At 43.7% G+C, this 27,938-nt stretch overlaps 1 protein-coding gene across 3 annotated transcripts in view; it reads right to left on the bottom strand.

Annotated features, from left to right (window-relative positions):
- The window catches only part of LOC144498628 (DENN domain-containing protein 2A), a 105,446-nt gene that overhangs the window by 20,998 nt on the left and 56,510 nt on the right, over positions 1 to 27,938 (bottom strand). For all 3 annotated transcript variants that reach the window (XM_078220021.1, XM_078220023.1, XM_078220024.1), the window contains exons 4-14: positions 23,567 to 23,718; positions 20,375 to 20,523; positions 19,273 to 19,473; positions 18,886 to 18,979; positions 17,696 to 17,746; positions 9,566 to 9,753; positions 6,708 to 6,817; positions 4,823 to 4,892; positions 4,624 to 4,701; positions 3,201 to 3,341; positions 1,216 to 1,364 (exon numbers count right to left, since the gene is read on the bottom strand). In XM_078220021.1, coding sequence (XP_078076147.1) covers positions 1,216 to 1,364; positions 3,201 to 3,341; positions 4,624 to 4,701; positions 4,823 to 4,892; positions 6,708 to 6,817; positions 9,566 to 9,753; positions 17,696 to 17,746; positions 18,886 to 18,979; positions 19,273 to 19,473; positions 20,375 to 20,523; positions 23,567 to 23,718 — 1,383 coding nt within the window. The remainder of the gene's footprint in view (positions 1 to 1,215; positions 1,365 to 3,200; positions 3,342 to 4,623; positions 4,702 to 4,822; positions 4,893 to 6,707; positions 6,818 to 9,565; positions 9,754 to 17,695; positions 17,747 to 18,885; positions 18,980 to 19,272; positions 19,474 to 20,374; positions 20,524 to 23,566; positions 23,719 to 27,938) is intronic.

The following is a 27,938-nucleotide window of genomic DNA, read 5'->3' as shown; positions in this document are numbered from 1 at the left end:
TTTCAGCACTCCATTACACTACTGCCCATCATCCTCTCTGTCTGCACCCCAGCAATATCCAGCCAGAAACATAGGGTGGTGTAGACAGCATGAGTGGGAGGGAGGATGAATCATCATCGTCCCGACCCTGAGGGAAGAACCCGGAGACCCGTATCTCACAGATCCTTAACTTTTAAAATAAGAACGTTTCCGTAATGCAAAGCACATATACAGGCAAATGTGCATCATGTTGTGGGTCAATTGGTGGAATCTACCACCTGTATTTGTGGCTCCCTTGGTGAATCCATTTGGAGCAGCGCAGTTCACGCTGTCGCATCTGGCAACTTCACAGACATATGCAAGGAGGGCTGATGATAGCGAGGCCCATAGACAATCTGTGGTTTGTTATGCATTCTCAGATGGCTACCATGGAAACATGATGAGAGGGGTCAATCTTTTCCAACCTCTAAGTGACTGAGGCTAGGATACATGAAGATTCTAATTGATTACATATCTGGTCTCTTTGTCCATACATCAGTGGCCTTTGAGAAGCCCAACATTTGTGTTGTGGTTATAATGTACAAGGTCGTCCCTTAGGATAGCAACACATGCAAGGTCTCCTACAGGCCTCACCACATTCCTATAGTGAATATATACACAAGATGTCTAATATACAATATATATACATATTCTGTACAGTGGCACAGTGGTTAGCACTGCTGCCTCACAGCGCCAGGGACCCAGGTTCAATTCCAGCATTAGGTGGAGTTTGCACATTTCCCCCGTCTGCGTGGGTTTCCTTTAGGTGCTCTGGTTTCCACCAACAGTCCAAAGATGTGCAGATTAGGTGGATTGGCCATGGTAGATTGCCCCTTAGTGTCCAAAGATATGCGGGTCAGGGAGATTAGCAGGTTAAATAAGCAGGGTCAAGGAGATAGGGCGGCAGGGGATGGGTTTGATTGGGATGCTCTGTCGGAGAGTCGGTGCAGACTCGATGGGCTGAATGGCCTCCTTCTGCACTGTAGAATTCTATTATTCTATGTAACAGTTATCCATTGCTCTTTATATATCAGATTATATACATTACAGGTGATGTGATTTGGGTGCATTTAGGAATATCGTAAGGTATGGATTCAGCTGCTGACAGCTGGTCACAGAATCTCCTTAGTTCCTAGTTGGCTGAGTTTTTTTGTCTCCTATAATTCATTGTAAACGACAGCAATGACTCTTAGTCACCTGAGCTTATCTGCTGTGAAAATCACCCTCCTTTCTAGTAGAAGAGAAGCAAAGACTTTAATCAGCTGGCGGACGGTCAGCGACAAAAAGAGACACTCAAAGTCCACATGCTCCAGACGAGAGTCCAAAGGCCTGCACAGCTGGATCACCTGCAGAAGAAGGCACTTGTCAAACCACTTCATCAGAAGCAAAGATGCCACCAACTGTAAATAGACATTTTTGGCCAGTTCTGTTAATGGAACAGCCAGGAATAACTTGCTTCAAATATTATCTATTATATATTTCGTATAATATATGACACATCATAGAAGGTAAGACGGGAGATATGCTAGAATTGTATAAAACATTTGTTAAGGCACAGTACTACACACGGCTCCGATCACCACATTACAGGATTTGATCTACCAGAGTGGGTGCAGAGGAGTTTGGTGAGGATGTTGTAGGACTAGCGAATTTTAGCTGAGGATAGGCTGGGGTTGTTTTCTCTGGAACAGGGGAGGCTGAGATGAAATATAAATGAGCTGTATAAAATTACAAGGGAGCTGGATAGTGTTGATAGAAATAATCTATTCCTCTTAGCAGAGAGATCAATAACCAAGTGTCACAGATTTAATGTAATTCTTAGAAACATTTCGAGGGGCGTTCAAGAGATTTTCTTTCCCCACCCAGAGAGTGTTTGGGGTCTGGAACTCATTGCCTGAAAGGGTGTTAGAGGCAGAAAGCCTCATTACACTTATAAAGCACTTGATTAGGCACTTGAAGTATTGTCACATACAAGAGTACAGACAAAGAGCTGGACAGTGGGTTTAGGCTGGATAGATACTTTTCAACTAGCACAGATACTCTGGACAGAGTGATTTGATGTGGCAAAATCCTAAGTTGTTCTACCAGGGGTAGGAAGGTGGATTGCCAGCCACTGTTATAGTTAGTATATCTGCACAGCTCAAACAGTTTCTGAAAGTGGCTTTGTACTTTGACAATATCTTTATTTCAACTCTGATAACAATGAGGAACTTCGTGTTAATGGATGCAAAGAGCAAAGCAGTATTACAATGTTATCCATTTACTCCATCGCATGCTTCTCTAGATATAGAATACGGTACCTCTTGTATTCTCAAATTCTCATACATGACCTGAAAACAGGAGATTAGTATATTTCTGGGTCTTGTGTTACTCAACAAAAATTATATTAAAGCTGCTCAAGTCTCCAGAAACTGCACTGTTCTAATGGGATTTGTCAAACTTTGCTTTGAAGAGTGTCAAGAGATTCTGTGGGGCACAAAGTGCCTGTCACAAAACATTAAACCGTTTATTAGAAGCAAATATTAGCAATAAAAAAAAGTAAATGAATAAAAAAGTTAAAGAAGGCCTGGTGAAAAGGAAACATTGAGGGGTGAAATTGGATCTTGGTGAGATGTGAAAGAGGAGGTGGTATTTCATTGGCTGCCCAGTATTCATCCTGCCTGAAATTCAATTCCATTTACTTCAACAGAAATGTAATCAAATGCGTCATAAACAGGTGGCAAAAGCCATTCGGTCTGTTTTCCATCCCGGCTCGCATCCAGTTTCAATTCCTATATTTTTGTCTCCATTCACATGTGTAAATTAGGGATAAATAAGGGATATACAAGGCAGCACGGTGACACAGTGGTTAGCACTGCTGCCTCACAGCACCAGGGATCCGGGTTCAATTCCTGGCTTGGGTCACTGTCTGTGTGGAGTCTTCACATCCTCCCCATGTCTGAGTGGATTTCCTCCAGGTGCTCCGGTTTCCTCCCACAGTCTGAAAGACGTGCTGGTTAGGAGCATTGACTTTGCTAAATTCTTCCTCAGTGTACCCAAACAGGCACCGGAGTGTGACGACTTGGGGATTTTCACAGTAACTTCATTGCAGTGTTAATGTAAGCCTACTTGTGACACTAATAAATAAACTTTAATATATCAACATCAGGAATTATAAAGAAAGATCTAAGCTTTTCCCTTACTTCGTTCCCTGATCCCGGAAGGAAGTTTCTAACAGTGATGGTTCTCCCTGGAGCAGGAAATGGAGCTTCCATAATGCTTCTCATGAACGGCTGAACAAGAGCTGGGGAAATCACTCGCCGCTTCTCCACCTCATCCAGGACCTGCAGCAGGGCACCAAATAACACAAACAGTGTTAGTCTTCTGTCTCACAGAGGAAAGATAAAGCCAGGCTTGACTTAACATCCATGGGCATAAGTTAGAAAGAAGCACAAAAAGCTGTAACATTCTGTCAAATATTCCATGCTTGGAGCTCCTCTTAAATTCATTGCTTCAGTGATAAGGCTGTTTAATATTTCTACATTAATAACTTGCTTTTCACCAGAAAATAGGTATGAAACACATTACTGCAAATGACAGATGGACGTAAATAATCTGAGTTATTCAAGACAGATATAAAAGGCTATAAACAATTACAACATGACAGACTAAATATAGTTCAAAGTGTAATTGCTCTAATGTGACGACAAGAGAAAGCTCACTCGAATGCCACTGAGTTGATATTTACACTTGTTTGGTGGGATAAGAAGTGAGGATTAAGCTGGATGAAAGAGGGTACAAGGGGTTTGCATCACAGATGATAGATTGGTATCGCTCAGCCCAATTGGATTAACTAACCAATCAACTGTGGGTAGGTAGTCAGAGTTGCACTGAGTAATGAATAGTTGGAATGAATCACAGTGGACGCTGGTGGTTAGGCTGCAGTGAGCACAGGTTCTTTCAATACAAAATAAGGACAATAATACACAAATATAATGAACACACAGCCCTCATTGTTTGCAGTATCATGAGGCAGACACACTAAAAGAGGGACTCGAAGGGTGGGGATTCTCCAGTCTCGGCCGTGGTGTGAGTGAGATCAGGGGAATTGGCATTCCAGCCAAACTCCATTCACTGGCAGTGGCACTGGAAAATCCTAGCCACGAACAAAGATGGAAGATATGTCTGCTTCACCATAAATTATGCTCACAAAGGGTAGCTCAGCAAATGGCTTCACAGGAAAAACTGTTCTTGGGTTGATGTTGAGAGAAGTACTTGGAATTTCCCGGATACTTTTAAAGCACGAGTGTGGGAAAGATCAAAACAAATCATTCCACAGTTTCCAGTTGAACGCTGTGGTTCCTTTGCAACGGTTTTCAGACGAATGAGGGAAAGTCCAACAGCAAAGGGAATTAACAAGATGTTGGCCGGAATTCTTCCATCCCACCCGCCATTGGAATTTTAGAGGGCGGGTTGCGGGCAATGTGAAACCCCATTGACAGCCGGGCGGGAATTTCCGGCTTTTAGACCAGCACGGCTGGAGAATTCCACCCGTTGATTCCTTAATCTATGGCCTCGGTTTTGTCACCTAGGCAGCTCCTGATTAACACTGATCGGTAACCGTACCTTGGAGAAGAGGTTAAAACAGCCCAGCCGGCTAACGATACAGTAAACCTCAGGTAACCGTTTCCCCTTCCCCGTGGGCTAAAAGGAAGAAGAGAAGATGAAACTTTTAACCTGTTATAACCATGTCACATTGTCATTGCATAAGGGACTAGATTGAAAGATCATTTTAATTTTAATAGAGTCTTAAAGATAATCCTACCAGTAAGCGCCGGCAATACCCGAATCGTCTGCTCCCATCTTCTCCAGTCAGGACAAAAGAAAAAGTTTCACTATTACAGTGGAAGACAAGGAATATTTATTAGAATATACTGTCCTAATGCAAACCATAGCCCTGGAAAAAACTTACGTCAAGTACTGCAACTGGACTCCAACACATATGGCCCCTTGACAGAAATGGAACAACCAACACACTTGGGTGGCCTGGTGGCACAGTGGTTAGCACTGCTGCCTCACAGTGCCAGGGACCCGGGTTCGATTCCCGGCTTGGGTCACTGTCTGTGCGGAGTTTGCATATTCTCCCTGTGTCTGTGTGGGGTTCCTCCGGGTGCTCCGGTTTCCTCCCACAGTCCGAAAGACGTGCTGGTTAGGTGCATTGGCCATGCCAAATTCTCCCTCAGGTGTAGCTGAACAGGCGCTGGAGTGTGGCAACTAGGGGATTTTCACAGTAACTTCATTGCAGTGTTAATGTAAGCCTACCTGTGACACTAATTTAAACTTTAAACTTTACTCAAGGCTTAAAATCCAATAGAGAAATCAGGAAAGAAATGTCTCATTGAATGTGGTGATTGTCCCTTGAGGGGCAACACAGCAGAATCAGGGTCACCTGGCCTGGAGGACCAGGGAATCATCCGAATGGGGTTGGAGTCCTCTTTGGAAAAGGGACATTTTGGGAGCTAGCTGCAACCAGGTAGGTGCTGTACATTTCTTGTTAATGAATGATTTTTGTGTTCACTGAGGGAGTCAGTGATAGTGCATCATTACATTTAACATACTCAACATTAGTACACAACATTCCCTGTAAAACAACGCAGTATGCCCACGGTGAGACTGCATCATTTTATTGGTCACGTGAAACCGTATGTCAACCAAGTGGGCTGGAAATAGTGTCAGCTTTGCCTCAGTGGCAGCACTTGTGCCTCAAGAGAGTCAGAAGGTTACTGCTTCAGGCAATCCTCAAGACATTTGAGCAGATCATCAAAGCTGACACTTCAGTGTAGTACTGAGGGTGTGCTTCATCATCAGGGGTGATATCCTTCAGATGAGCTTTGCTAAACTGAGGCCTTGCCTGCTCTCAGGTAATGTAAAAGATCACGGTCGGAACTCTACCACCTCGCCTGCCACGGAATCGTCGCGGGCGAGAATCCGACAACGGAAATCTCCGTTGACCTCGGGCGGGAATTTCCAGTCTCGCCTGAGCGAGGCTGTAAAATCCCGCCCCACATGTTTCAAGAGATACAGGATGAGGGGACGAGGGAAGTTCCTGCTGTCTTCCCCAACATTTATTCTTCAAGCAACACCACAGAAGTAGATTGTCTAGTCATCTATATCATTGCCATTCTTGAGAACTTAACAATGTGCAAATTGGTTGCAGTGTTTTTATAACAGTGACGAGACTTCAATTGTACTTTATTGGCTGTGAAATAATTTGGGATGTTCTGAGGACATGGAAAATGCTACTCAGTGCAATTCTTATCTTATCAATGAGCTAGCACAAACACAAAAGAGCCAATTACTTCCATCCATGTGGTAAAATTCTACAGTCTGCGTCCTTATAATAAACCATTCATTTCACAAGATACCTAGTGCATCTTGCATACATTTAGCCCACAATATTTAATTCTCCATGATGCTATCTTGTATCCAACAATTGCTCAAGTGATTTATACTGGTCAAAAAGGTACAAACAGATGAAAATTGGTAAAAATATAATGACTTTACAAACATAGGAAAACTCATTAAACTCAAAGCAGATGATCATTCAACTGTTATCAGGCATCAACTCAATCACAACCCACCCACAACGGCTCCATCCATCCAGTAGTTGAGAAGAGGTATGATTGAAAATAATCTATTGAAATACATACCTGGCAAATTCAGAAACGGGAGCCCAGTCTCTGGCATCGGGGAAACAGAACTGCGGGATGACTTTTAACTGATCTTCTGTTTCTCGCATGAATTTAAATGGTTTGTCCAGCTGAACCATAGGGAAAAAGATCATATTACTCACCATGCTATGTTCAGACACTTCGCTCAATGCACCATGATTGACAATGCGCTGCTTAATCTATTTCAAATACATATCTAGACTGCACCTCACTTTACATTCTATATCATGCATGATATTTCATACTTCAGCTGGGACTTTCTGCTCCCCTTTTCGCCAGGTGGGTTCAGCGACAGGAGTGGAAAATCTCATGAGATGTCCAAATTGCATTTTGTGAAAATGTTCATCATTTTTATACATTAGCTCATTATAATCCGACCTCTATGCCTGAATCATCTCCCACCCACCCCTCTCCCGCCAAGTAAATCCATTCACTTTGGTGTGAGGGAAGACCAGTGTGAAACCCAACTGGTCTCCCAAGGTGAGCAGACCTCCCAGAGGAGCTCAGGTGAGTGACATAGTGGGCCTGATTTTACCATTTTCATTCTAAGTGCTGAATCTGGGCGCAATTCAGATTCGACTTGGAAATCTGCTTTCAGGCGCCCCCATTCGCCTGGAAAAAAAATCGCTGGTCCAAATTGCGTTGTGGGCGAGGCTTATCGCCCAAACGATCGGAGCTCTGAATTGTGCATGCGCAGTTAGAAAAAAAATTGAAAAAGCGCGCCCGTGTCAGATCGCTCCCGGGCCGCAGAAAGTGGAGAAAGCGGCCTGGGAGCGAAATGCGGGATCAATGGCCCCCACAGACATTACTGTCCCCCTTATCCACGCCCCCCCCCGCTACTGAGACTGATCGTGATCCCCTGCCCCCTTCCCCCCCGCAGAGTGGCAGCGGACCACCCTGCCCCCCTCCCCCCCCCCCCACCAGAGATACATCTTACCTGCCTCCCTCCCCCCCCCCCCCCCCAGAAATCCATCTCGCCTTCTTCCCTCCCCTCCAGAGAATGATCTGGCCACACTCCCCCCTCCCCCCCGCCTCCCAGAGAATGATGTGGCCTCACTCCTCCCCCCAAGGGAATGATCAGGCCTCACCACCGCCCCCCCCCCCCCCCCAGAGAACGATCTGGCCTCACTCCCCCCCCCCCCCCCCCCCCCCGCCCCCCAGAGAATGATCTGGCCTCACCCCTACACCGCCCCCCCTTCCCCCCCCAGAGAACGATCTGGCCTCACTCCCCCCCACCCCACCCAGAGAATGATCTGGCGTCACTCCCCCCTCCCAATCAGACAACGATCTACCCTTCCCCTCCCAGCTTCCCCCCCACCGCCAACCAGACAACGATCGGGCCTCCCTCCTCCCTCACCAGAGAATGATCTGACCCGCCTCCCTCCCCCCCCACCGATCTGAGTCAGGGAGCCGTTGGAAGCGCTGAACTCACCTCTTCAGCAGCTGGAGCACCTGAAACAGACTTTTATTCAGCATGTCCATTTTGGCGCAGTTCCGGATTGGCGAACGCGGTGGTAAAGGGGGAAATGCTGATAAAGTTGGGCAGGCAGTTCATTAATTCAATTTAAATGCATGCAAATGCATTTAAATCGCCATTGCACCCGTTTCGGGCGCGAATCGGATTGCAGCCATTCCCGGGTCTTGGTAAAGTGGCCATCTGCGCGGACGCAGGCGCGGATCGCGTTAATGGCCTCACACCCAACTTTACCACGTTTTTGCGCCCGAAAACAGGCGCGATGCAATGGTAAAATCGGGCCCAGTGTGTGTGTACCACAACGGCCTTTAAAAATGGTGCCCCGAACTTTGATAAACTAAGTTGCTGGCAGTGCAGGCTCCACCAGTGAGACATTGTGGGACCCACCCATTGCTGTTTGTTTCTCAATGTCCCAAACGATACGGCTGAGAAAGCTATCATTGGTGCCAGTAGCTTCAATGCTGCTTTTTCTGCCCACCATCGGCCTTTGCTGATATTCAGGAAAATGGCACCTTCACCTCTCAGTATAAAATACACCCTCACTCCTTTATGGAGCCTGCGGAACATTATATTAACTTCTGGGAAACACAGATCAATATCACATCTCCAGTACCACAAAATTACTGATTGATTAGAAATGAGATCAATCAACTCACACCAGAGAATCTAACCATAATTTTTTAATTTTCCCACAGCATGAATTCGGAGGTAAGAATTTGCTTACACAGTATTTGAGTTTCTGGGGAGTACTTCTTGTTCAATGTGCACCAGTGTCCCATGTTGAAGGTATCTGATAATAAGAATCTTTACATTTTATAAAATAGCTAGTCATGCCAATTTGGATTTCCCACCTCTAAAACAACTCCACTGATATTACTGACCAGATCAGTGTCACTAGAATGTAAATCACAACTGCTGATCTGTCTGGGAGCCAATCTAAAGATGCCTAGCTCTGGCAAAGCAAGCAGCATTTTCAATTGATAGGCTGGTTTTGTATATCGGGTGATTTCAGATCAGCTCCCTGACTGCGATGAAGTTAACATCGCCAAACAGGAGCATTCAGGAAAGCAGTCTCTTGAATACATCAGGAGGGAAGCAAGTTTGAAATGATGGAGAAAATTAAAATACTTTTAGAGTTATATATTTCAAGAGACAATGGGAGGACTTGAAAGAAATGAAACTTCCTCAGACTTCCCTTCCTTTTCAATGTGTGGATATGCTGAGTCAATGATTACCCTCCCCCACCTTCTGAAATCACATCAGAAATTCCAGGAATTTTCTCTTCAAAGCTGGAAACTTGTTCATCGCCCCAACCCATTGGAGCAGAGGGAGAAAGGGTCTCTCAAGTTCAGCATCGTCTTACCTTCAGGGGGAACTGTTGGGTAACCTCGGGGACGTACACACTGGTTCCCTTCTTCATGTGGAGAGCAACCACCACAAAGAATTCAAATAATTGCCATTCCTGGAATTCAATGAGATCCCTCTCCAAAGTCCGATAGCGACCCCTTTGTTTCAGCATGGACTTGACCAACACAAGGCGCTGGCTGTGAGCTATGGATAGGGGAGGAGGTGAAATTAATGTATTTGAATTCTATGACGTATTAAGTAATAACCAATCTTAATAATTGAAATGAAATATCAGTCATTATTTAAACGAAGGCATTTTATTATTTTGTTGAAACTCAACTGCAGTATCTATTTGTATGTGCAAACCCATTACTGAAAGGTAGTTTGACCTTCTCAGTTTACTCACCTGGGTCAGATTTTTAAATCACCTGGATTTACCAAACTCAAAAGAATAGATTTTCCTGTATTCGCCACCTACCCTGGAACTGACAGGAAGCTGCAGAGCCAGGGTTCACTGATTCACAATTAGACCCAGGAACACAGGAATTTCTTATGCCAGAGGATTCTAGATTGAATAGGGGTTTCCGAAATGTGGATGCAAAGACATATGATCATACAGACCATTAGACAAATGAATAGGTTCTTTGAAATTGCAAGAGCAAAACGAAATCTACAAAGTGACATTCAGAAAAGAAAATGTCAATGTTTCAGCTATTTCTACAGATCTCTTCCACGGGGTAAAGTAGAGGGCAGTAGAAAGAGTGGTCAACCTAGATGCAGTTGGACGATAGACAGCACAGAACAGTTGTAGATCAGCTACATGTCTATGTGAGGATGTCTCAAGACAGATGAGTATGACAGCTAATCTTTTATTTGGAGCAGAGGATTGATACCTGGTTTAACATTTTTAGTTATCAATATAGACTTAAGAGAACTGTGTCTTTTTACTCTCTAAAACCAAAGGCTTTGAGGAGATATATGTAAGCTATTTAGAATAATTAAGGAAATACATAGAATCCTACAGTGCAGAAGGAGGCCATTCGGCCCATCAAGTCTGCACCAACCACAATCCAAAAATGTGCAGGTTAGGTTGATTGGGCCATGCTAAATTGACCCGAGTGTCAGGGGGATTAGCAGGGTAAAAATGAGGGGTTAGGGGAAGAGGGCCTGGGTGGGATTGTGGTCGGTGCACACTCAATGGCCAAATGGCCTCCTTCTGCACTGTAGGGATTCTATGAATTCAATCCCACCCAGGCCCTATCCCCATAACCCCATACATTTACCCGAGCTCGTCCCCTGACACTACAGGGCAATTTAGCATGGCCAACCCACCTAACCCGCACATCTTTGGACTGTGGGAGAAATCGGATCACCCGGAGGAAACCCATGCAGACACGGGAAAAACGTGCAAACTCCGCACAGACAGTGACCCAAGCCAGGAATCGAACCCGGGTCCCTGGCGCTGTGAGGCAGCAGTGCTAACCACTGTGCTACTGTGCCATCCTGGAATGCAAGTGCATTTGGATAGACTAGATAAGTCACCAAGAACTGGGGACATAAATAATGTCAGAGGGACTTCAGTTATGTAGAGACTGGAGAAGCTAGCATTGCTGTCCTTAGAAAGTTCAGAGCAAATTTAATAGGTGTTCAAAGTCCTAAACGGTTCTGAGTATAAATAAGAACGGTTTCCTGTGGCAGAAGGTTTAGAGGACACAGATATAAGGTGAATGGCAAAAGAATTAGAGGTGATATGGGAGAACATTATTTTTTAAGCATAGTAAGTTGTTGTGATCTGGAATGCGCTACCCGAGTCATACAGCACAGAAACAGACCCTTCAGCCCACCATGTCTATGCCGACCATCAAATACTATTCTATACTAATTCCATTTGACAGCACTTGGTCCATAGCCTTGGAGATTTAAGTGCCTTTTAAATTTGTCAAAAGTGAATTGAATAAGTACTTGGAGGGAAAATCACAGTGCTATTGGGAAAGAGCAGGGAATGGGTCCAATTGGAAAGCTCTGTCAAAGAACTTGTTCAGGCACAATGGACTAAATGACCTGTTTCTGTGCTTTGCCATTCTATGATTCTACAAGTATGCTAACTTAGCAGAAAACTAGTCTAGATGTCAGGAGTTTTTTACTTTTGTCCCTGGTCATTGGTTTCTGGAATAAATAATCAGGTCACGTGCAGCGAGTGCAGTTAGCTTACAATCTGAAGGTAAGTAGGATGTTGGATGATGTATTTTGTAGTTAGGATTATATCCTAGAACTCATTTTGATCATCTACAGGCGTCAAAGGGGAGGGTGTTGAAGAGCGAGTTCCCAGAATGACCTTTCCCCCTTAGCTGTGGTGGAGTTTTATGCATCTGTTTTTTGTTTCTAGATTACACAGTTGTTGGTGGGTGGGAGCAGTGGGAGTTGTGATGCTCACTCACATGACGGGGAGATGGACCAGCTGCTCTCTTATTCAGTGCATCGATTTAAGCAGTTGGTCTCTTCTCCTTTGTATCCATGCCTTCAACTACCTAGGACCCATGCTCTGAAACTGCCTCCCTAAGCAGCACTACTTCCATATGCCTCTCTTCTCATAAGACCATCCTTCAAACCTCTTTGAGGTTTCTGACCACTCTTCATATTATCTCTTTCTTTGGCCTGACATCCACGTTATTCACGGAGTTCATGTAAGCACGTTAGAACATTGTTTTACATTGAAGGAGCCACGTGAATGCAGAATGTTGTGTATTAAACTTGTGCATCTAGCAAGGGCTGTAATTGAAAAAGATCACTGAATCTTCAATCCATCCCTGGGACCCCTGTAGCCACTCTACAGTCAATTGGGTCCAGGTCCATCATGTTTATCTGGGCACTCTGGACTGGAGCACTAAGCTAATGATTGTGAAGCACAAGGAGGCAGCGACATTGGTGCAATGAGTCTGTGGGCGGGATTTTCCAGCTGCGCTGGCCCCAAAACCAGAAAATCCTGCCCGAGGTCAATGGACCTTTCCATGGTCCGTCCCTCGCCCGCTATGATTCCTGTGGCGGGTGGAACAGAAACATTCGCCCCTGTATCTCTTACTGGCCTAGCTCCACGTCTTCCAGCAATTCTCAACTTTATTCAAGAAAGGAGGGAGACAGAAAGCAGGAAACTATAGGCCACTTAGCCTAATATTTGTCATTGGGAAAATACTAGAATCCATTATTAAGGAAATTATAGCAGGATACTTTAGAAAACTATAATGGAATCAGGCAGAGTCAACATGATTTTATGAAAGGGAAATCATGATTAACTAATTTATTAGAGTTGTGAGGAAGTAATAAGCAGTGTGGATAAAGGAGAACCTGTTGATGTGGTGTACCTGGATTTCCAAAAGGCACTTGATAAGGTGTCAGATCAAAGGCTGCCGCACTAAATAGGGGATAACAGGATTGGTTAGCTAACAGGAAGAAGTCTCACAACACCAGGTTAAAGTCCAACAGGTTTATTTGGTAGCACAAGCCACAAGCTTTCGGAGAGCTGCCCCTTCATCAGGTGAGTGGGAGTTCTGTTCACAAACAGGGCATATAAAGATACAAATTTTGTAAATTGAGTTTGTGTCTTTATATGCCCTGTTTGTGAACAGAACTCCCACTCACCTGATGAAGGGGCAGCACTCCGAAAGCTTGTGGCTTGTGCTACCAAATAAACCTGTTGGACTTTAACCTGGTGTTGTGAGACTTCTTACTGTGCTTACCCCAGTCCAATGCCGGCATCTGCACATCATAGCTATTAGGAAGCAGAAATAGGGGATAAGTAGACCATTTTTAGTTTGACAAGCTGTAACTAGTGGAGTGACACAGGGATTGGTGTTGGGGCCTCAATTATCAATGACTTCGACGAGGGAACCAAATATATGGGGAGAGAGTGCAGTTAAATATGTGGTTGCAGGGATGGTGTAGGAGGGAGGGTTTCAGATACGTGGATAATTGGAACACGTTCTGGGGAAGGTGGGACCTGTACAAACAGGACGGGGTGCACCTGAACCAGAGGGGCACCAATATCCTCGGAGGGAAATTTGTTACGGCTCTTCAGGGGGGTTTAAACTAATTTGTCAGGGGAGTGGGAAAGGGAGTTGTAGTCCAGAAGTCAGTGAGGGTGGTGAGGCATTGGGGAAGGTATCAGGGTCAAGGGTGGGTACTGGTAGACAGGAAGGTGGGTTGAAGTGTGTCTACTTCAATGCAAGGAGCATCCGGAACAAGGTAGATGAACTTGGGGCGTGGATTGGTACTTGGGACTACGATGTTGTGGCCATTACGGAGACGTGGGTAGAACAAGGACAGGAATGGTTGTTGGACGTTCCGGGGTATAGATGTTTCACTAAGTGTAGGGAAGCTGGTAAAAGAGGTGGAGGAGTGGCATTGTTAATCAAGGATAGTTTAACGGCTGCGGAAAGGCACTTCGTGGGGGATCTGCACACTGAGGTAATATGGGCTGAAGTTAGAAATAGGAAAGGAGCGGTCACGTTGCTAGGAGTTTACTATAGGCCCCCAAATAGTAATAGAGATGTGGAGGAAGAAATTGCTAAGCAGATTATGGATATGTGTGGGGGTCACAGGGTAGTTGTCATGGGGGACTTTAACTTTCCAAATATTGATTGGAACCTTTGTAGGTCAAATAGTTTGGATGGGGCAGTTTTTGTGCAGTGTGTGCGGGAGGGTTTCCTGACACAATATGTGGATGGGCCGACTAGAGGTGAGGCCACATTGGATTTGGTACTGGGAAATGAACCGGGCCAAGTGTTAGATTTGGTTGTGGGAGAGCAATTTGGAGATAGTGACCACAATTCGGTGTCTTTTGTTATTGCAATGGAGAGGGATAGGGCCGTACGGCAGGGCAAGGTTTACAATTGGGGGAGGGGTAATTATGATGCGATTAGGCAAGAATTAGGGGGCATAAGTTGGGAACAGAAACTGTCAGAGAAAGGAACTAATGAAAAGTGGAATTTTTTCAAGGAACAAATACTGGATGTCCTTGATAGGTATGTTCCTGTCAGGCAGGGAGGAAATGGCCGAGTGAGGGAACCATGGTTCACAAAAGAGGTGGAATGTCTTGTGAAAAGGAAGAGGGAAGCTTATGTAGGGATGAGGAAACAAGGTTCAGATGGCTCGATTAAGGGTTACAAGTTAGCAAGGAATGAGCTGAAAAAGGGGCTTAGGAGAGCTAGGAGGGGACATGAGAAGTCCTTGGCGGGTCGGATCAAGGAAAACCCCAAGGCTTTTTACTCTTATGTGAGGAATAAAAGAATGACCAGGGTGAGGTTAGGGCCGGTCAAGGACAGTAGTGGGAACTTGTGTATGGAGTCAGTAGAGATAGGCGAGGTGATGAATGAATACTTTTCTTCAGTGTTCACCAAGGAGAGGGGCCATGTTTTTGAGGAAGAGAAGGTGTTACAGGCTAATAGGCTGGAGGAAATAGATGTTCGGAGGGAGGATGTCTTGGCAGTTTTGAATAAACTGAAGGTCGATAAGTCCCCTGGGCCTGATGAAATGTATCCTAGGATTCTTTGGGAGGCAAGGGATGAGATTGCAGAGCCTTTGGCTTTGATCTTTGGGTCCTCGCTGTCCACGGGGATGGTGCCAGAGGACTGGAGAATGGCGAATGTTGTTCCTCTGTTTAAGAAAGGGAATAGAAATGACCCTGGTAATTATAGACCGGTTAGTCTTACTTCGGTGGTTGGTAAATTGATGGAAAAGGTCCTTAGGGATGGGATTTACGACCATTTAGAAAGATGCGGATTAATCCGGGATAGTCAGCACGGATTCGTGAAGGGCAAGTCGTGCCTCACAAATTTGATAGAATTTTTTGAGGAGGTAACTAAGTGTGTTGATGAAGGTAGGGCAGTTGATGTCATATACATGGATTTTAGTAAGGCGTTTGATAAGGTCCCCCATGGTCGGCTTATGATGAAAGTGAGGAGGTGTGGGATAGAGGGAAAGTTGGCCGATTGGATAGGCAACTGGCTGTCTGACCGAAGACAGAGGGTGGTGGTCGATGGAAAATTTTCGGATTGGAGGCAGGTTGCTAGCGGTGTGCCGCAGGGATCAGTGCTTGGTCCTCTGCTCTTTGTGATTTTTATTAATGACTTAGAGGAGGGGGCTGAAGGGTGGATCAGTAAATTTGCTGATGACACCAAGATTGGTGGAGTAGTGGATGAGGTGGAGGGCTGTTGTAGGCTGCAAAGAGACATAGATAGGATGCAAAGCTGGGCTGAAAAATGGCAAATGGAGTTTAACCCTGATAAATGTGAGGTGATTCATTTTGGTAGGACAAATTTAAATGTGGATTACAGGGTCAAAGGTAGGGTTCTGAAGACTGTGGAGGAACAGAGAGATCTTGGGGTCCATATCCACAGATCTCTAAAGGTTGCCACTCAAGTGGATAGAGCTGTGAAGAAGGCCTGTACTGTGTTAGCTTTTATTAACAGGGGGTTGGAGTTTAAGAGCCGTGGGGTTATGCTGCAACTGTACAGGACCTTGGTGAGACCACATTTGGAATATTGTGTGCAGTTCTGGTCACCTCACTATAGGAAGGATGTGGAAGCGCTGGAAGGAGTGCAGAGGAGATTTACCAGGATGCTGCCTGGTTTGGAGGGTAGGTCATATGAGGAAAGGTTGAGGGAGCTAGGGCTATTCTCTCTGGAGCGGAGGCGGCTGAGGGGAGACTTGATAGAGGTGTATAAAATGATGAAGGGGATAGATAGAGTGAACGTTCAAAGACTATTTCCTCGGGTGGATGGAGCTATTACAAGGGGGCATAACTATAGGGTTCGTGGTGGGAGATACAGGACGGATATCAGAGGTAGGTTCTTTACGCAGAGAGTGGTTGGGGTGTGGAATGGACTGCCTGCAGTGATAGTGGAGTCAGACACTTTAGAAACATTTAAGCGGTTATTGGATAGGCACATGGAGCACACCAGGATGATAGGGAGTGGGATAGCTTGATCTTGGTTTCAGATAAAGCTCGGCACAACATCGTGGGCCGAAGGGCCTGTTCTGTGCTGTACTGTTCTATGTTCTATGTTCTATATGGTAGCTAAATTTGCCAACGTCACCAAAATAGGTAGGAAATTGAGGTAAACAGTGTATGAAGGGATATAGATGGGTTGAGTGGGCAAACAATTTGGTAGATGAAGTTTAATGTGGGAAAATAGGAACTTGTCTGCTTTAGTAAGAAGAATAGAAAAGCAGTATTCTATTTCACTGGTGAGAAACTGCAGAACTTTGTGGTACAGAAGGATCTGGATGTCCTGGTGCATGAATCACAAGTAGTAAGTATTCAGGTACAACAAGTGATCAGGAAGGCAATTGGAATGTTGGCATTTGTTGCAAGGGGAATGGAATATAAAAGTAGGAAAGTTTTACTGCGGCTATATAGGGCCTTGCTGAGGCCACATTTGGAATACTCTGTACAGTTTTGGTCTCCATATTTGAAAAAGGATATAAATGCATTAGAAGCAGTTCAGGGAAAGTTCACTTGCCTCATTCCTGGGATGTAGGGCTTAGAAGAATGAGAGGTGATCTTATTGAAACACAAAGGGACTTGATGGGGTGGATGTTTCTTCTTGTGGGGAGACTAGAACTAGGGGACACCGTTTAAAAATAAGAGATCTCCCTTTTAAGATAGGGATGAGGATTTTTTTTTCTCTTTCTCGTTAGTCTTGGGAATTCACTTCCCCAGAAACCAGTGGAGGCCGGGTCATTGAATCTATTCAAGGCTGGAGTTAGATTTTTGACAGACGAGCAGACAGGAAAGTGGAGTTGAGACCAGCTTCCGATCAGCCATGATCTTACTGAATGTCAGAGGAAGATTGTAGGGTCGAATGGTCTACAACCTCTCATAAATCCTCTGTTCCAGAAATTGTGGAGGCAACAAAAAAAGGGTAGTGATCCAGTGAAATGCAACCTTTTCCCTCTATCCTGATCTTGACACCTGTGCAAAGGTAAAGAACCTGTACCCCTATAGTCACTTCAACTCGGGCATCCAGTGTACAATATTTTATTTGATATACCCTCTATTTCCCAGGCAAGAGGTAATAGAAGACAACAGAATCAATTCTATTCAATATATTTTATGATTCATGAACAGTTTGTACCAGAACATGCTTACCTTTAAGCTTCTCTTCAGTCTCGCTGTCAGTTTCACTGTTTTCATCTGTAACTGAATTGACACAAGACGCTGTGTTAAGGAATGCTTTTTTGCTAATTTGCAACTAAGGCAATACAGGTTTAGATTAAATATTTTCTCAGGTTCAGCTGCACTAACTTCTCCCATCAGCAGATACTACATCCCTAATAATCAGAAATTTACCATCATTGCTGAACATCTTGTTAATTCTTTAATAGCACCTGGGAGTCAAAAGAACAAAATCCTTTGTTATATAAACTGGATTTCCAGTTTTTCTCCGATCTTCCAAAAGGTGGCCTCAATAAAACAGTTGTGCGAGGTGAGGCCAAGTATAAATCGACAGACATGTTTAGTTTGTAAACCATACAAGGGTGGCGATTATCGCTTATTTTATAATGTTCCTGTATTAAGTAAAATAACAAAATATGCTTCACTGGCACGATTAGTGGGCTAGATATAACTTTTCTGATCAGTGGTTCCTTTAAGCCTGACCAGCCAGAGTGTGTTCTTAGAGACCAACTTCTGCAGAGTTTGAATGTAGGAGGAATTCCAACACCCGATCTGCGAATTGTCTAAATGTCTATTGTTGGGTGAAGTGTAATGCAGGTATCACCACTTCGCATAATAGTTGCTCTAGCTCTAAACCACATCCACCAGCTTTTGAACATCCTGCAGGTTAAATCACCTCATCAGTTAAATTTAGCTCGTCAACATTTTAATGGAAATTCTTCAATAGTGAAATAGTTAGAACTTCCAATAAGTAACAAGATTCCCTCTAACACAAATGTGTGCAGACACTGTGTGTGTGCATATATATTATAGTATATATGTTCCAGCTAAGTAATGTTTCCACTTATCAAATTTAAAATGATCTTTGTGGTCTATTATTAGGTCTAACCCTAAAACTAAATGCTACTCCATAACAATGCACTGTACCATAGTTTGGTACCAATTGCACATTCTCCCCGTGTCTGTGTGGGTTTCCTCCGGGTGCTCCAGCTTCCTCCCACAGTCTGAAAGACCTGCCGATTAGGTGCATTGGCTGCGCTAAATTCTCCGTCAGTGTACCTGAACAGGCGCTGGAGTGTGATGACTAGGGGATTTTCACAGTAGCTGCAATGCAGTGTGAATGTAAGCGTGTTTGTGACCAATAAATAAACTTTCAACAGTACCTCTTCCTGTGCTGGTTTCAGAAGACTGGGTGATCCTCTTCACTTTCTTTTTACCCCTCCTGGCCTCGTAGATTGCATTAATTTTCAACACCACCTGCATTAGACAGCAGTGAGGAATCAGTGATGATCTACGGTTAAGGGGTTAACATTGCACATCAATTGCTGCTCTGTGTTCAAGGAGATTTCACTTGGGCTCAGTTCATCTTGTTGCACAGAGATGGCTGTGGGCATTTTTGGATCGTATTCGATAAGGACGGCGACCCTATCCCAGTCTCTGCTGAGCTGCAATTGGTTTGTTTTATTTTTTTCTCACTGACTGCAGCAGCCAAGGTCAGGTGATTATTAGCAAACTAATTAAAAAATAACTTCCCATGGGCAGAAATGTACCTTGGGGATTTTTTTCCTTCTCTTTAATAGTTGTGAATCTCCTGCCAAGCTCAGTGTGTCATCTGGACTGCTCGGGGTGGACGGTGGGCTGGCTTTTGGTGGCGAGCTTATCCCATCTTTATTGATTTTTCTCAGATCCAACAATTTGAAACTCCTCCTCTCTGAGGAATGTCGAAAGAGGGAGGGAGTCTTCAATGGAAGCTGTGAAGACAGAATAGATCCCCAGAGTAACCTTCACAAATACAGTAGAATGAGTAGAGCTGACCAAGTTACCACTGACCAGCGTAAAGGGTTAACATCAGACAATGTCAGATCACATGACTGAGTAGTGAAAGAAACCTTGAAGAGAGCAGACGCTTTGATCTCATGTGGAGGTCCAAATACATAACTATTTGCTGTAAATAAGTAGCTCTGGTTAAAAGGACGATGGGCTTGAGCAGTATATTTTTGAGCGATTAGGCAATCTCCAAACCCTGTCTAAACCCAAACCCACACAAAAAAAAGCAACCAGCACTACAATAAAAATACATGATGCCTAGAATTAGTGGTTCCAGTATTGGACAATTCTGATCAAATCTTGCCAAAAAAGAATTGAAGCAATGATATTCAGGCAGTTCTAGAAGTTAAACTATACTTTAACGCATTCAAATCTTTACCAGATACGTTCGACAGAATGGCAGTGAAGTGCATTTAGCTCCAGTGGTAATGTCACCCAATTAAATGGCTCTAGTTCAGTAAGAGCATCGGAGTTCCAAGGAGTCTCCAGCTCTGGTTACATAGTACTGGATTTCTAAACCAAATGCCAAAACCCCAATGCCAGTCTTGACTATCAGAATCTTGATTCACTTGATTGGCCAATATTCACTTGATGTCCTTCGGTCTGCTGAATGAAGTACTGCTATAACAGAACACTTCCCTTTGGCAGGATGCTGAGGATAAGCCGACTAGACCCATCAGTCTCCAAACGCCCAACACCTATCAAGTCAACAATGTAGTAGAATTGACGGAATGAAAATTGGGCAGGTTCTATAATAAACAGCAAATTGGTTTACCAGATTCCTGCTCAAGTGGTAAAGGTGAAAATTTATCCTATTCCTGCTACCTTTGTAGGAGTCTCGGGCCTAATTTCTGATGGCGACCCTGGTTTTGGGGTGGACCCAGTCGATGAAGGATGTACTTGGACACACCGCTTCCCCAACGAGTGCCTGTCGGCAGATTCTATGTCTTCATAAGGGTTTTCTTTGGGAACATCTGTGATATCAATAGAAATAATACCAGTAAACATATTAATCATTTACCCTTCTCATAACTCTGTCAGAAACTTGCAATTCTTTCCCTTCAAACTACCATTCCCTGCCCTTACATTTATACTTTCTAAAGTTCTGGCCTTTGTTGTTAACTTGCAAATTATCTCTAACCAAAAAATGTGGCATTGTATACCTCACTTGTACATTACACAGCTCTTCATATTGCAAAGTAATTCTTCTGTTGCAATTAACTAACGGTATTAATATCTACAGGGGTTTTCCTGATTAACCATCGTAATCTCAGGAGAAGATCCGCAGAAGCCCTGGAAAAAAGTTGTAAATGTAATTTCTTCGAATCTTCTTGTGGCATCGATCAGGAGGATGGTGTGGAAATTCTGCATTCCCCAAACTGCCTTTTGCACTTTGCTACTTGACTATAAATTCCAATAAAATAACAAATGATATATTGAAAATCTGCACAGGATGCGTGTTTCCAGAAAGATACAGGGTGCTTAGTCCTCTAACCATTCATTCCTCTTTTTGCTTAAATATCCATCTCAGTAATCTACATCACAATCTGGTGTACTTAACTATCTCAGTAATCTATATCACAATCTGGTGTACTTAACAACAGTAAGAAGTTTAACAACACCAGGTTAAAGTCCAACAGGTTTATTTGGTAGCAAAAGCCACACAAGCTTTCGGAGCTCCAAGCCCCTTCTTCAGGTGAGTGGGAATTCTGTTCACAAACAGGGCATATAAAGACACACACTCAATTTACATGAATAATGGTTGGAATGCGAATACTCACAACTAATCAAGTCTTTAAGAAACAAAACAACGTGAGTGGAAATTAACAACCTCAGTAATCTACATCACAATCTGGTGTAGTTAACTACCTCCGTAATCTATATCACAGTCTGGTGTACTTAACTATGTTTTGCAAAATGTACCATTGTCTCTGGCTACTAAAAATTCTCTCTATTCCTGCATTCCAAATCCTGATGTAATCTCAGATAGTATAGAAGGAAGAATCTACAGCTTAAGATGTCCCATCACTCTTACGATTGCAAGTACCAGTTCAGAAGCTGATACCCTGCAACTTCAAAGCAACTTTTAAAAATTAATTTTCCAGAAGTGGGTGGTCGCTGGCGAGACCAGCTTTTACTGCCCATCCTTAGTTGCCCTTGAGCAGGTGGTAACGAGCTGCCTTCTTGAACCGCTGCAGTCCCTAAGGTGTAGGTACACCCATAGTGCTGTTAGCGAGGGAATTCCAGGATTTTGACCCAGTGACAGTGAAGTAACAGTGATAGATTTCCAAGTCAGGATGGTGAGTGACTTGGAGGGAACTTCCAGGTGGTGTTGCTCCCAGGTATCTGCTACTCTTGTCCTTCTAGGTGGGTTTGGAATGTGGCGCCTAAGGAACCATGATGAGTTCCTGTTGTGCATCTTGTAGACAGTACACATGATTATTCATTGATGGTGGAGGGATTGGATGTTTGTGGAAGGGGTAACAATCAAGCTGGTTTGTCCTGGATGGTGTCAAACTTCATGAGTGTTGTTGGAGCTGCACTCATCTAGGCAAGTGGAGAGTATTTCATTACATTCCTGACTTGTCTCTCTCTTAGAGGGCTAGGACCGGTTAATGCTCTCAGCACACAAATGTGCAGCAGCAAGGACTGGATGGTTCAGGAGGTAGCTCATTGGAGGGCAAGCTCACACCGTAGCTTAACCTTAGAGGACAGAAGTAACAAATTCCATTGCTCAGCTTTGTGGCATATGTAGGGGAAAAGACATAAAATCATTGGAAAAGTGTGTGTCTATTATGAAGTAAATACAGCTGATGTGCTAATATTACAGATGTGACCAACTGTAGCCAGGAGTGACCAGAGACATAAACTATGAGGGCCATAGTGGCTGTGGCAGCTATAGGCTAGGATGTACATAGCTTTGTGCTGGACTACAATAGATACTGCAGCAGATGGGGGAGGTCTATGACTACACAGTGCTCCTTGGTGAACTGCAGGTGAGAGCTCTGGGTGTGTATGGCTTCTGCGAGCTCCCCTCCTCTCTCTGAAGCTGCAGCTCCCTGGATTCTAGCCTGCTTCTCTCCCAGCTACAAAGGCAGTTTGTGCCAAATGCATCAAACCTAATCAGAAATTTTCCATAATCCTATGTCAAAACTTTCTGCCAATGCACCAAATTAATTTCCACAAACGATTGCTGTTCATTCCAGCAGCCAAGACACCCAAAAAGCTCAAAATCTGCACAGTAGCAATCTAAATCAATTAACTAATGATTTATCTAGACAGCAGCTGATGATCCCTTTAGATGTCACTAGAAATGACATCTTCTGTGCTGTTCACACTGTGACCGACTTAGAATTGATGAATATAACATCATTTAAATCTGCCATGCTGGATGCCGAGAAAAGCGTTGATTCAAAACAACGTAAGCCAATTCTGTGTGAAGCAGTTTAAAAGATTGTATCCCCATTCCGTCTGAAAAATTACCTGGAGGTAAAATAGGTGTTCAAATTGAAAATAATTGCCAAATCTGCCTGTCTAAAATTAATGTTCCAATTGTATTTATCATTTTTTAAAAAATCATAAATTTAACTGAAAACCCCACATATGGTGGCCATTGTTGACATGGCATTTGGATTTTAATTTGCCTTACCAATTCCTGTAAGTAGTCTCACAACACCAGGTTAAAGGCCAACAGGTTTATTTGGTAGCACGAGCTTTCGGAGCGTTGCCCCTTCAACAGGTGAGTCTGCTGAAGGGGCAACGCTCCGAAAGCTCGTGCTACCAAATAAACCTGTTGGACTTTAACCTGGTGTGGTGAGACTACTTACTGTGCCTACACCAGTCCAACGCCGGCAACTCCACATCATGGTTACCAATTCCTGGTTATGATTTGATATTGTCTTTTCTCTCACAGGCCTCTTGTCCACTATATCAATTCAAGACACCTCGGATCAGACTAGAAATCAGGTTGACAGACTGCATACCAGAGAATGTGGGTACCCAGTCCCTGAGTCTTACCCAGGATATCCTCGTATATGTTCTCTTCTGATAAAGTGTAATTCAGTGCTAACTTCGACTGGGCATACCAATCCACTTGGCCGTTTCTGCAGAAATTGGGAGATTGCAGCCTCTGAATGTCTTTCACATCTTCAAACTCAAAGGATTTCCGACTGTATCAATAAAAATAGATGAAAGCTTTAATTCCCATATTGGATAATGCATTATTCCCTGAAGCTACTAAATATATATATTTTTTAAAAAGGTGAATTTTATACTCATTGGGACGTGGGATGCAATACTTTCCAATTTAAGAACTTAATGGTAGTATCAAACAATCCCAGATTAGATATACTTGTGAGTTAGATACAAAATGAAACTGATGAAGTAACAGAGAGGGTGGATGAGAGTATCGCGACTGGTGTTTTCTACAGGAACTTTTAAAGAATATGGCAAAATACCAGATCTAAACTTGCTATCAACATTCAAGCCATGGAACTAAAGGACAGTAGCATAGTGGATATGCAATTGGCTAAGGAGCAAATGGTGAATGGTTGTTTTTCAGACTGGAGCAAGTATACAGTGATGATCCCCAGGACTTGGTATTAGGAATGCTACTCTTTTCATTATATATAAACAAGCTGAGAATATAGCCAGCTTAATTGGGGAGAAAATAGACAAACTGGTGAAATGGACAATCACATGGCAAACTAAATTTGACACAGATAATTCTATGATTCTATATGTTAGGAAACCAGAGGTGGTTTTAAGGGATTTATATTTTTATGTGTAAACATTAGCAATAAGGTATAGTTTTAGGTGGGTTTAATTTAATGTTTCTGTGCCTGGAAGGGACTTGTAATTAGATTCATGCTGGACAAAGGTGTTTGTATGTGTGGGGGTTGGTTCAGTTCCAACTGTGATTCTACTGTGCTCAGAGGGGGTAATGGCATGTAGAATAATTAAACCAGCAGGGTGTTGCTTAACAACAGGAGATAATTCCCCAGAGAGAGAGGGTCTCCTTTGTTCTTAGTTTAACTGGAAGTTAAAGTAGTTGGAGACCAGGAGAGAGCATGAAGATAACTCTCACAGCTCTGCTAAAAGCAGTTGTGGATGTAAAGTTGGACAGGGAACATTTCTTAACTCTGCTCGAAGCAGAAACTGTTGCATAATAGAGTAAATGTACCAAAAAGCAAGTTTCAGAGAAACTAAAAGAAGGTTGGCTCCAGAAAGCTGGAAATAAAACAGGGGCGGCACAGTAGTACAGTGGTAAGTACTGCTGCCTCACAACGCCAGGGACCCAGGTTCAATTCCAGCCTCGGGTGACTACATGTTTGCATGTTAAGACACATAGGAGCAGAATTAGGCCACTTAGCCCATCGAGTCTGCTCCGCCATTCATTCATGGCTGATATTTTTCTCATCCCCATTCTCCTGCCTTTTCCCCATAACCCCTGATCCCCTTATTAATCAAGAACCTATCTATCTCTGTCTTAAAGACACTCAATGACCTGGCCTCCACAGCCTTCTGCAGCAAAACGTTCCACAGATTCACCACTCTCTGGCTGAAGAAATTCCTCCTCATCTCTGTTTTAAAGGATTGTTCCTTTTGTCTGAGGTTGTGCCCTCTGGTTCTAGTTTTTCCTACTACTAGAAACACCTTCTCCATGTCCACTCTATCCATGTTCTCCCCATGTCTGCACAGACTTCCACTGGGTGCACCAGTTTCCTCCCACAGTCAAAAGATGTGCAGGTTAGGTTGATTGGCCATGCTACAAAATTGCCCCTTAGTGTCAGGGGGACTAGTAGGGTAAATACCTGGGGTTACGGGGATAGAGCTTGGGTCGGATTGCTGTCGGTTCAGGCTCAATGGGCTGAATGGCCTCCTTTGCACTTTAGGGATTCTATGATTCTGTTCTATATTGTTCATGGGCATCACAAGCAAAGCTGAGAAGGAATCAATCCTAAAGTTCGAAATGTCTTACTGCAGTCCGTGAAAAATACTTTAAAGTAATTGGGAAGAATATTGGTTGGATATCAGAGTTTGCCTAACAGTGGAAGTCAGTTAAGATAAAGGAACCATAAAGAAAATGGTGTTAAATCCTGGACTGGGTTCACTGTTAAAGGTGGAGCGGAAGCTTTGTTTAAAAGAGTCAATTGTAAAACCTGGACTGGATCTCAAAGTTTGCAGATGATGCCAAGTTGGGTGAGAGGGTGAACTGTGACGAGGATGCAGAGATCCTTCAGCATGATCTGGGCAGGTTAGGTGAGTGGGCAAATCAATGGCAGATGCAGTATAATTTGGATAAATGTGAGGTTATTCACTTTGGAAGCAAAAACAAGAAGGCAGATTACTATGTGAATGGCTGTAAATTGGGAGAGGGGAGTGTGCAACAGGACCTGGGTGTCCTTGTGCACCAGTCGCTGAAGGTAAGCATGCAGGTGCAGCAGGCGGTAAAAAAGGCAAATGGTATGTTGGCCTTCATTGTGAGAGGTTTCGAGTACAGGAAGCTGGGATTTGTTGTAATTATACAGGGCCTTGGTGAGGCCACATTAGAATATTGTGTACAGTTTTGGTCTCCTTTTCTGAGGAAGGATGTTCTTGCTCTCGAGGGATTGCAGCGAAGGTTTACCAGATTGATTCTGGGACTGATGTATGAGGAGAGATTGATGAGGTTAGGATTATTTTCGCTGAAGTTCAGACAAATGAGGGGAGATCTCATAGAGACTTACAAAATTCTAACAAGACTAGACAGGGTAGATGCAGGGAAGATATTCCAGATGGTGGGGGAGTTCAGAACCAGGGGTCACAGTCTGAGGATTCGGGGTAGACCATTTAGGACAGAGATGAGGAGACATTTCTTCACCCAAGGAGTGGTGAGCCCGTGAAATTCATTACCACAGGAAGTAGTTGATGCCACGGTAGCACAGTGGTTAGCATTGCTGCTTCACAGCTCCAGGGTCCCAGGTTCGATTCCCGGCTCGGGTCACTGTCTGTGTGGAGTTTGCACATTCTCCTCGTGTCTGCGTGGGTTTCCTCCGGGTGCTCCGGTTTCCTCCCACAGTCCAAAGATGTGCGGGTTAGGTTGATTGGCCAGGTTAAAAATTGCCCCTTAGAGTCCTGGGATGCGTAGGTTAGAGGGATTAGCGGGTAAATATGTGGGGGTAGGGCCTGGGTGGGATTGTGGTCGGTGCAGACTCGATGGGCCGAATGGCCTCCTTCTGCACTGTAGGGTTTCTATGAAAACATTGAATGTATACAAGAGGCAGCTGGATATAGCACTTGGGGCAAATGGGATCAAAGGTTATATGGGAGAAAACAGGATTAGGCTATTGAGTTGGACGATCAGCCATGATCGTAATGAATGGCGAAGCAGGCTCAAAGGGCCAAATGGCCTCCTCGTGCTCTTATCATCTCTGTTTCTATGGATTTCAAAATGCAAATCGCTAAGGGAAAGAATTATTATGAGAGAAGATTTTAAAGCGTGTTTTTGGGAGTGGAATTTGAAAGCTCTCACATGACAATCATCTGGAGGGATTCTGAGAAGAAAACCATTTACACTAACTTGGGTTCAGAGTGGACAGTGTATTTGACCATAGCAATTTTGTGTGTTTAAAAAGGAGTTTGCGTGTTAGTGAGACCATTGTAGCTTCAAAGGTACTTTGTAATTTGTGCTAGCTTAAAACCTGTGTGTATTTGATAAAGTAAAGGGAGAATAAAGGAGTATTGTATTATAATCCATTTTTTTACGTGCAATAAATGTTTTTTTTTCATGTAAATTAAAAAGCATTCCCGTGACTCTGTTCTTTCTTGTTTGACAAGATAGTAAAAGTTACAGACTTTTCAGCCAGCGTTCCATTCTGAGATTTTCCCCTCCAGTTATAACACCAACTGGATTATAACATATAACCATGTGAACTGATACATTTTGGCAAGAAGAATGAGCAGAGGCAATAAAAATAAATGGTACAATATTAAAGAAACAGAGAGACCTGGGGATACATGTATAGAATATCTCTGCAGGCAACAGAACATGTTGAGAAATCTGTCAAAAAGCATATGGGATCATGGATTTTATAAACAGAAGCGGAGAGTGAAAAAAGCAAATTAAATTATGTTAAACCTTCATAAAACACCGGGTAGGCCTCAGATCAAGTATTGTGCTCAATTCTGGGCATCAAACTTCAGAAGGATGCCATGGCCATAGGGAGAGTGGAAATTAAATTTGTTAGAATGGTACTAAGGCTTTTATTTGGAGAAGCTTGAGCTGTCTCCTTAAAGCAGAGGAGGCTAAGTGGGGCGTGTCCTTGGGGTGTTCAGAATCATCAAGGGTTTATGTAGTTAATAAGGAGAAACCGTTTCCAGTAGTTGTGGGGTCAGAAATCGGAGAACA

The sequence above is a fragment of the Mustelus asterias genome, chromosome 9, assembly GCF_964213995.1.
Source record: "Mustelus asterias chromosome 9, sMusAst1.hap1.1, whole genome shotgun sequence".
Taxonomy (NCBI): Eukaryota; Metazoa; Chordata; class Chondrichthyes; order Carcharhiniformes; family Triakidae; genus Mustelus; species Mustelus asterias.
Note: the sequence above shows the minus strand (reverse complement) of the source record. Positions and strands in the feature narration are given on the sequence as shown.